Genomic DNA, 10,985 nt, shown 5'->3' with positions numbered 1-10,985 from the left:
CCTTTTTACAAACAACTCTTGAAAAATATTTTAATTTATTTTATGGGAACGGTCATTGGCAATCCAAAAATCTCAATTTGCACTCCTCACAAGTGTATTTTTTTTTTAAATGTAGAAAGGTTGGAGAGCAAAATGCGTTGGAGTATAAAATGAGAACTTTGGAGTTTAATAGTAATTATTTATGATATTACATATTTTTGAATTTAATAGTAATTATTAAAATGTGTAGGCAAGTTTCGTTAAGACGGGAACCTCGAAATTTATAACCTATAACACAATTAAAAATTAACCCCACTCTAGCAACTAAGCACACCACTTGTTATACCTAGAAGAGTGGTATTGAATTACTAAGAAAGGGTATGCTTTGGAGGATAGGAATGGACTAAACACAAAGTTTTGGGTGGATCCATGGGTTCTTAGTGGAGAGCCGTTAATCAACAAAGTTGGTAATGTTAATGATTTGTCTATGAACTCTTGTGTTGCAGATGACATAAAGATGGATAGTGGGACATGAACAAATTGAGGAATGAGCTTCCAGAGGAGCTAGTGCAAATAATAGCCAGTCATCCAGCTGGTGTTTTGGGTGTTGGCATGGATAAACAAATATGGGGACAAATTGCTAATGGCCTTTTTAGTGTCAAAACAGCTTATGAGCTCCTTTTGAAGGCGATGAATGGCCTCATTATCCGTGATATTTTATATGGAAGTTGACTTGCCCACCAAAAGGTAAACTTTTAACGAATGAGTAAAGGGCCAAGAGAAATCTGCCTGAATTTCTCCTGTCCTTTATTCTTCGAGACTGCCCAAGAGCAAGGAGTATTTAGGAATTGATGGGAATGCCTGGACCGGTACAACTCTCCTTTAATCTTGATGGTACAACTTGGTTGTTGGCTAATTTGAAATCCAAGTTAGTATGGTCTGAACAAATTGGGTGGAGTAATGCTTTTATTTCTACTTGTTGAGATATATGGAAATGGAGGAATAAACAACTCTTTGAAAACAACTTTGCAAGGCCGCAATCTCCCAAAGGTGTTATCTTTAAGGTTGCAAATGAATGGTATGATGCCTATAAGTGTGTATGCTCTAATGTTCCTGAGATGCAAGTGTATCTCTGGCTTGGGATCCACCTACTGCAGAGAGGGTGAAGCTTAATGTGGACGGTTCTCAAATCAATGCTATTGGAATTATAGGTGCAAGAAGAGTTTTTAGAGACAACAACGGTGATTGCTTGGTAGGTTCTCTGTCACCTTGGGCAAAGATCAGGTGGTTGATGCTGAAATTTTAGAGCTATATTTTGGACTGAAAAGTGGAGTTGACAAAGTATTTCAAGATTATAGGTGGAAATGGATTCGGCTCTTGTGGTTAATTTAAATAATATGATTGATACGAGTTTTCGTTCTCTTGCCAACATCATTGATTAGTGCAGACAACTTATGACATGCATAGCAGAATATGAGTTAGTGCATATTTACCAGGAGAAGAACATGGTGGCATATGACATTGCCAATTGGGTACCATTATTTTGAGAATCCTTGATTGGATTGGAACTCAATTGTTTATGATATGGGTAGCTAGTTTTTTGGGAGGTCCACCCAGTTATTTACCCCAAAAAACAAAAGCCCAAAAAGGAAAGGTTCTCACACATTTTTTTAATTTTTGACCGTCTTATCAGATGAATTAAAGACGTCAAATGACAGAAATTAACGAGGGATGTGTAAGAAGTAAAAATGGATATGTGATAGCACATCCAAAAGAAAAAGGACAAGACGACCATCGACCCTCCAAAGGCCCAAAGCCGAAACCCATAAATCCCAATCGTCCCAATTCTCGAACCCTTGCGCCCTTTTTCCTTCCTCATCTAAAACTAGAACCATCGAGAGCTGTGACTGTGAGAGCATCAGCTATGGCGAGCGGAGACGTAGAAACGGTGGACTTCGAGCCCGAAGATGACGACCTCATGGACGAGGACGGAGCCGTCGACGCCGAGCCCTCCGCCTCCCCCAGGGCCCCACTCCCCAAGCTCAAGTCCGCTATCACCGGCGTCGGAGCGGCGTCCGCCGTCCCTAAGAAGACCAAAGGTCGCGGATTCCGTGAAGATCTTAATGCCGACCGTAACAGCCACCTCGCTGCCTCCGACTTCGACTCTGTCAACTCTTCTGACGGCCTCGAACCCCAACGATGTAAGCTCTCTCTCTCTCTCTCTCGCGCGCGCGCTCCCCTCTATTGATCGGTAGCTATTACTTTAGGATTCTTGGGAGTTTTATTTGATAGAAAGAGGTTCCTGATTCGATTGGTAGCTTGGATTGTATGTTATGGGGAAAGTTTCAATTTTTAAATTGACTGGTAGCTAGGGTTTGAGGATTCTTGGAGTTTTCCCTGATAGAAAAAGGTTCTTGATTAGATTGGTAGCTGGGTTTGTAGGATTCTTTTGTTTGTAATTTAGATTTAATGCAAAAGGATTAAGTTCTTGGAAATTTCTGCTCTTGAGGATTCTTCCTTGTTGTTTGTCCGGATTCATTGGGCAAAATAGGTCTATCTCTTTTTTTTTTTTTTTTTTTTTTGTTTTGTTTTTTTGTTTTTTTGTTTTGTTTTTTTGTTTTTCGCGGGGGAGGGGGGGTGTTTTGTGATAAGATATAATTAAGTTCGTGGAAATTTCTGCCCTTGAAAGTGGAATTTGGATTTCCATTCTTGAGTTTGAACTTTGGATTTCTGTTTTTGAGTTTGAACTTTATATCTTGAGAGATTATTTTGTGTGAATATACTTCAGTTATTCACATATGTATCTATACAAGGCGTGGTTGCTTTTTTTCGTGTGTCACAGTATTCAACTGCTTTTTATGCAATGGATGAGAGTGCTGTTTTAATGGGCCATGAATTTTGGAGAAGGTTTTATCTCATAGTACCCCCTACTTAGTGTTCAACAACAACAGGCAGCAAGGTCAATGTTTTGGCAAGAGCGAGATGAGCATGAGATTATTTTAAATCTTTTTTTCTTCTTGAGGTTTTTCATGAAAATGAAATAATAATAAGAATATGGGAAGCTCCCTCTCCAAGGTGCAGAAAAGTCATTCAATTTTCCATTTTGTTTTCATTTGAAAGCTTATGACTTTTAAACTTCATGTTCTTTCCTTCTTTTTTGGCAAAATAGGATCTTTTTTGTTGCACTGAGGGGTTAAATTTTATTTTCTCTGTTAACGGCAATCTTGAAATGCTTTTCTAGAGACTTAATATGAACGTATGGGGCTAGGCTTCATTAGTTAAGCATATCCTACCATATGTGCAGTCTAGCTCTAGTATCTGCTTCAGTATTCTGTACCAATAACAGGGTCCTAGTTATTTGGAAGTCATGTTTTCCTTTATTTTTTATTTTTCTTATAGGTGTGTATATCATGTTCTGTTCATTATCTCTTCTACCTCTTTGCAAATTTTTTACTAGTTCAAATTCAAACGTTAAGCTTCAATTTTAATCTGTTTCATTTTACCTCTAGTGGCTAATATCATATATTTTGGGTTGGTGGCTCGTAATTTCACCTACTGAAAGAAGCTGCTTGAATGTGTACCAAGTCAAGAATTCATTCTTTATCTCAACTATGAAGGCACTTACATTAATTTGCTTATTATTGCCTTCCATTGCTTGTAGACTTATTTCAGTGATGCTCAGGCCTCAATAGTTGAATTATTGAGAATAAATCCCGATTGTTTTTATTCTGGTCAGTCAAGAATGATATTCTTGTACAGTTTACGCAAAACCTTTTCATTCAAATTATATAGAGTTTTTTATATTTTTGTAGCCATATAGGAAGGACATTATGTTTCCTACTTACATATAGTTTATCTTTGCATCCCCTGACAGTTTCTTCCTTTCATTTTGAAAATGTCTACAGCCGTTGAGGGATGGATTATTCTGGTCACTGGGGTACATGAGGAGGCCCAAGAGGACCACCTACAGGATGCATTTGGTGAATTTGGGGAGATAAAAAATTTGCATTTAAATCTTGATCGCCGCACTGGGTTTGTGAAGGTATGATAGAACTTCCATTACAATACAGGAAATTTTGATGTGCATTTTTTAAAATTATTGGAAAATGGAAAAACTGTTGTAAAAACTTATTAATCAGTTGTGGAATATGGAGAATACCATACAACAACAACAACAACAAAGCCTTTTCCCACTAAGTGGGGTCGGCTATATGAATCCTAGAACGCCATTGCGCTCGGTTTTGTGTGATTTCGTTCTGAATTCATTTTCATAAGGATTCGACGTAACTGTGGAGTGCCGGCTGTCGTAATATGGAGAATACCATAACAGAACAAAATAATGTTATGGATGAAATTGTTCGATATTTTCTAGTCAAGGATGGAAATGTTTTTACTCTAGGATATTAATCAATAGAAAATCAGCAGAAGTGACCAGAATTTTCAGAAGACCATGAAGATTTTGAATTGAATTTTAGATAAAATACAATCTGTTGGACTACCAGTCATTTTAATTAAATGATTGGAAATTCTATTATTCAACGGTGAATAAGGAAGTGAAGGCCAGATGTTAAGATGGTTTTTTAACTCTAAGAAGTGAAGGCCAAATGGCTTTTGACCTATTCTGACTGCTTAAAAAGGGAATTCAGAAACGTGCACGCTCTTATCAAATAAGAAAATGGCAAAGAGGAAATCAGAAAGTTGCCTTTTCTATTTCATAACAGTAGCTCGCATTTTGGAGTCTCTCTTGGCCAATTCATTTTATCATTGTTACATGGTTCCTAGAACATACTCTAGAAACCACCTCACCTACTTCGATCACTTCTGAACCTTGATTAAAATTTGCTTTTTCCTTTTACAGTCTGAATGATTTTATTGTAAGAGGGTGGATGGATATGTCTTCTTACCTTGTTATTACTTCTTTACTTGGTATATTGGCCAGTATTTTAACCCAAGTCTAGACTACATAATCTTTTTTAGGCTTATAATGGTTACTTGAAACTTTGTATTCCCTGTATTACCTGGCAAATCTTCTTATTTATTTATTTTAACTGGAACCTAAAGGCTCCAAATCTGAAATGGTGGTCTTATTTCCCTGTGAGATCAGTACCTTTTGTTACATAAATCTGGTGCTTTGATGGTATAAAGTTGAAGTAGGGCGTGAGGCTGTTGGCTTTTGCCTACAACAACAATAAAGCCTTATCCCACTAAGTGAGGTCGGCTATATGAATCCTAAAACGCCATTGCGCATAGTTCTGTGCCACTTCTTCCGTTAGATCCAAGTAATCGAAGTCTTTTCTTAAGAGTCTCTTCCAAAGTCTTAGGTCTTCCTCTACCCCTTCGGCCCTGAACATCTGTCTTGTAATCACATCTTTTAACTGGAGCATCTGTAGGCCTTCGTTTCGCATGTCCAAGTTACCGTAACCGATTTTCTCTGAGCTTTCCTTCAATTTCGGCTACTCCTACTTTACTTCGGATATCCTCATTCCTAATCTTATCCTTTCTCATGTGCCCACACATCCAATAAAGCATTCTCATCTCTGCTACACTCATTTTATGTACGTGTTGATGCTTCACCGTCCAACATTCCATGCCATAAAGCATTGTTGGCCTAATGGCCGTCCAACTTAAATTTTGAATAAAAACTGTTACTTAGAATGGACCTTCTGTTATTTTGGCAAGCAACTGAACTGGGAGTTCTTACATCCTAATGGACCCAACAACAAAAAATGATCTATGGTGGAATGGAAATTTTAAAGTGCTGAAACTGCTTGCAAGGATGTTAAATGCATATGTACATCTGTGATAATATTGTTCTAGTAAAAGCAATAATATGGATTTTTTGTATCAAAATGCTTAGCAGTCATCTTTCTTGAGCCACGGTATTTTTGCATCTTGCATTAAGCTTTTGAACTATCAAATCAGTATATTGCTCAAGTCCAAAGTTCCTTATGAAGTGTAGTTTTTGTTGTCCTATTTTTGAAAAGTAAGTATTGTATTTATACAATAATATAGGATGGCAAAAATGCTATTTGACATTCTAATGGACTTATTTCTTGCTTTTGTTTTTGGTGATGCGCCATTAAATTCATATGACAATATGGATGATTAGAAGGCTTCTTGCCGGTGTTTTGACCGGTTTCTTAGTCGGAAGTTCAATAATAGTTCTGTAGTGACTTAAATTTGAATTATTTTTTGTATCAGGGATATGCACTGATTGAATATGAAAGTTTTAAAGAGGCAAAAACTGCGATAGACAAAATGAACGGAGAGGCATTGCTTACACAAGTTTTAACTGTTGATTGGGCCTTCAGCAATGGATCCTTCCTTGATGGATCCAGGAAGAACTCAAGGTTTTACTTTACACCAAATCTTGTGAAATTTTCGTATAGGGACCTTTATAATAATGCCTAAGACCTTTACAACTAACTTTCAGGCATGTGTTTCTTCAAACATCTTGTGTTAACATTTTCATTTTTTGCAGACCACTAAGAGAACGTCGCTCAAGGAGTCCTAGGAGGAGATACTAATGTGGCGTGCACATTTATATCGTGAGGGGACACTGATTTCAAACAGGGGGTAGGATATTTAAAACCTCGAGTTATTAGAGCTTTGAGGTGGTGTGTGCAATTCACCTGTTTTATGGATTCATCTCTAATTTTGCACGGGTGCCCCCACTTCTTTCCTACTGTGGTTTCAAGTGATGATTTTCCGGTTCAGAGATTTGTGTTTGTTAACATGTGGATGTTTCCTTGGTGTGATTTACTTTTTATCCGACTTTGAAGCTGCTTGCTAAGACCTTGAATTTTGTAACTTCAATGTAGTTTAACCTTCATTCATCTATCAAGTTTTTTGTTTCTTGTTTCTTTTTCTACCGAAACTTGTATATCGGCAGAACGTTACACTTTTTATGCAATGATGAATATATATATGATAACGTCCGTCGAGTCGGGTTGAATCAAACATCATTGCTGCAATTAGGAGCAGCCACCAAATCAGCGGTCGTAGCTAAATGTCGAGTTGAGGTTCATGGGTGGAAAGTTCAATATAGTAGTGATGCTTTACCTCGGCCATCTTGATTTGGTTCGAGAGAGAGCATCCACGGTATTCCCTGAAGGATGGAATTGGAAGGAGGTAAATGTACTTGAGGAAATTCTTGTAGGAGTCAGTCAGAGTCATGGAAGTGGAGGAGGAACTATGTTGAGAAAGCATATCCCTCATCCCGACCACCATGGCCGAAATCTCAACGACCACGAGTAGAAGCTTTTGCCTCTTAAAAGGGTCGCATGTGATCTGAACCATGGCCATAACCCTATGTTGAACATTCTTTCAGCTCATACAACTATTAACCTCCAAACATCAAATAATCTCATGGAACCGTTGAGAGCTTTTGTCACTCAGTATTGCGGTTTAGTGGTATTTCTCTTCGTTTAGAAGTGAGAGCTCATACAATTATTAATCTCCAAACATCAAATAATCTCATGGAACCATTGAGAGCTTTTGCCACTCAGTACTACATTTTGGTGGTATTCCTCTTCGCTTATATTGGGGCCCAAAAATGTCACATACCAATCCGACCAAGTCTCAAAGCCCAATTGTCATGCAATGCCTACATTCAAGCCCAAACACATACCAAGGTGTGGAATCGACGAGGAATATATTTACCAATGTGACATGCCATGGTGATTATGCTGGACATTCACGCCATGCTTATGCCTATTCATCACACCATGCTTCCTTAGTCACTATCTATGCTAAGCCCAAGTCACGTATTCAGGGCTTGTCAAGTGGATTGTGATGTGGATGGTTACGAAAGGTTATCGGGCTTATGTGGAATCGGGTTCATGGAAGCACAAACAACCAACGCACGAAAGCAATGAGGCGTGCTATCAGAAGTAGCGCCTGCGGAAGGTCGCCCTAGGAAAGCTGCGTCTCGGAAAGAAGCAAACTGTAGGTCTCAACAGTGCAGCTATCTTACACCAAAATAGGAATAATAGGAAGGCTAGGGAGAAAGGAGGGGAATACCAAGCTACAAAGGGAGATTCCTTTGAAGCTTAAAAAAGAACCCTTCATCTACAAAAGGAGGGAGAAAAGCCATTAGAAGGGATTGGAGGAACACGTAAAGTAACAGAGAGAGAGAGAGAGAAAGAAAGAAATGAGAAATGCAATGAGAGAGAACCACCTAGGAAATAAGTTCAGAAAGTTCTAGTTAGCCCAAAAGCATACTCCAAGCCTCAAGTATCATCATCCATGCAACCTTAGTAACTTCCATAGCTTTCCATTAAGCATTTCAACCATGAGAAGCCTTATTATCACCCTAGGAAAGCCCAAATCATCTAGGAAAGAATGCCATGCAACCATGCAATTCTTTCTCTCTTATGTAAACCGATAATCTTCTAGTTTCCACACCACGCTTCACTTGCAAGTCATTATCTTGATCAATCATGCTATCTTCGAGCCGTTGATGTTACCGGGGTATTTCCTAGGACAAGCTAACTTTTTCGAGATATCTCGGGACTTATTATGAATCCGTACCAAGGAAGACAAAAGAACGTTCTCAAAGCCCAAGTCCACTTCGACCTAAAAGTCCCCTAACATAAATTGGCGACTCTGCAGAGGATAGGTCGCAATCTTGATTCAATGGCTCCAAGATCCAAAAGAAAAGCTACCAAGAGTGGCAACGCCTCAGATGTAGGCGAGGCAACTTCTCGACTCGACGAGTCTCAATGCGAAGGCCAATGCCAGGAAAGCCAGGAAAACCTGGATGAATATGACATCTCGGACATCATTGCAGCCATTCATGCCTTCGGTGAAGCCCAAAAAGGAATTGTTGCATCTGTGAAGGAGTTGAAAAACTCAATCTCAAAGCCAAGCGAGAAAGCCAATGACAAGGATTGCACGCCTAGGGAAAATGCTTCTCAAGAAGAGTCAGTTGCTGCTGCTGTCAAGGGTTCTAAGAAAACACCATCTTTTGTCACTTAGGAAGACATCATAGCCATGCTAAAAAAAGAGCTGCACAGGAGTTCGGAGGACTGGAAATATGTTCTTGAACCACTATATTCAACCAGTATTCTCCACATGCCGTATCTTAAGGGATACGAGACTCCCAACCTTGTTTTCTTTGATGGGAGGAAGGGTAGCCCTAAAAAACATATAAGCCGTTTCATAGACACTTTGGGTCCTCATGCCGGCGACTGCAACCTCTGTCTTAGGGAGTTCTCAAACAGCCTAACTGATCGTGCCTATACTTGGTACATCACCTTTGCACCAGGTTTCATCCGGACCTGGTAAGAGCTGGCAGACAAGTTTTGTAAAAAATACATCCAGCATGAAGAAAGAGTCATGACGACTCAGCTCAACAACACATGGCAAAAGCACAGGGAATATATGGTGACTTTTGTTAAATGTTTCTGATACCTAGCCTTTGATTGCTATGATGTGAAGGAGGAGGAAGTTTTTGTGGAGATCTGCATCATCAACATTGTAGCTAACTAAATGGTGTACTTGGAGAACATTGGTATCAGCCAGTTCTCGAGGCTCCTGGAAGCAATGAAGAAGACCAGTTTGTCAGTTAAGGCTTCCATAGGGAGATCCTAGAAAATTGACAAGAATGAAGCTCATCATACCTTAGACGTGGATGACAGATCCAACTACAACCCACGAAAAAGGAAGGAAATGGAGAGCAATAGGGAAACCTATGCTCTACTAGCGTACAACGACGAGGAATTCCAAGCCATCCTTGATACCATACTCGCAGATGGGGCCATCAAGTTGCCCTGGCCGTACAAAACCCTTTCTAGGGAAGATAGAAATCGCGGTATTATCGCTACCATTAGTATGTGGGACATCCCTATATTGTATGTCAAACTTTGCGAAAAATTCTCCATGCAAAAATCCGCGAAGGGACACTAGAGTTGCCATATAAGACGCAAGCCATAGACATTAATCTTCTGCCAAAGCGTCAAGGGAATGAGGTAGTAGCTGGCATTACATGCTCTGGAGATGATGACGACTACCATTCGTGGAACAACTACACCAAGCCATCGGAAGCCATTTGGGAACCTTTCAGGCACATGGTGAAGGCTTACTAGTGCAAATACTCCAAACCGCAGAGCTATGATACTTCATGGCTTCAAGCTGAGGGATAGGGAGATGAGGATGCAAATATCAAGGATTTTACCCCAAGCCTAAGTGACGAGACCTTCACCATCAATATGCCTGAAGAATATAATGAGGGAACCTTGGAAAAGTAATTGTTCATCTAAGAAATGACGGCTGTGACTTTGTACATGTTTCCTGACATGGAAGCCAACGTAGTTGAGCGTTACCTTTCCCAAAGGCAAGGGCCCATTGCAACGCATGTCTTCTACGAAAACCTGAAGTTCAAATCTCTCTTTTACCAGCTCGAATATGGCCCGGAAGCAAGGATTGCTGCTGAAGCTCTCATGCATCTTTCTGAGGACTATGACCCTCGATCTATACTGCCTAGCAGCAGAAGGCTTTCCTTGAGAACAACAACACCATTATCTTCACTGACGAAGACATGGTAACGCTCACTGCAGCAAGCGTCCCAATGTCAAAGGTGGTAAGGTCTAAAATCTCTATTAATGGGTTTGGGAATAGTAGTGAGGAAACTATTAGATACATTGAGATTGACTTGAAGATTGGCCCTATCAGATCCTTTACTAAGTTTTATACGATGGACATTAACTTGGCTTACCACGCTCTACTCGGAAAACCATGGATAAACAAGCACAAACTCGAAGCCTTCACCTACCACCAGTGCGTCAAGGGAAGGATTGGTTTGAGACCTATTCGCATCCCAGGAAACTAGATGCCATTCAACCTAGACGAAGTTCACTATTCCGATGCTGAGTTCTATAATGATTTCTCAAGTGCCGGAAGTGGGATATCACAGGTCTTATTGGTACCTTTACCCATTTGGGAAGAAGTTCGAGATCTTAGTGACCAAGAATTCCTAGCCACAGTGGAAAGAGGAAAATGCATAT

General features: G+C 39.7%; 1 protein-coding gene across 1 annotated transcript; it reads left to right on the top strand.

Moving 5' to 3' along the window:
- The first annotated feature begins 1,804 nt into the window (after positions 1-1,804).
- Positions 1,805-6,840, top strand: LOC126591039 (RNA-binding protein Y14-like). Its single transcript, XM_050256573.1, has 4 exons — positions 1,805-2,180; positions 3,885-4,021; positions 6,181-6,329; positions 6,461-6,840. Exons 1-4 carry the CDS (start codon positions 1,904-1,906, stop codon positions 6,504-6,506), a joined length of 609 nt encoding a protein of 202 aa, XP_050112530.1. The 5' UTR covers positions 1,805-1,903; the 3' UTR covers positions 6,507-6,840.
- Positions 6,841-10,985: the final 4,145 nt, after the last annotated feature.

This window comes from Malus sylvestris, chromosome 11, assembly GCF_916048215.2.
Source record: "Malus sylvestris chromosome 11, drMalSylv7.2, whole genome shotgun sequence".
NCBI lineage: Eukaryota > Viridiplantae > Streptophyta > Magnoliopsida > Rosales > Rosaceae > Malus > Malus sylvestris.
Note: the sequence above shows the minus strand (reverse complement) of the source record. Positions and strands in the feature narration are given on the sequence as shown.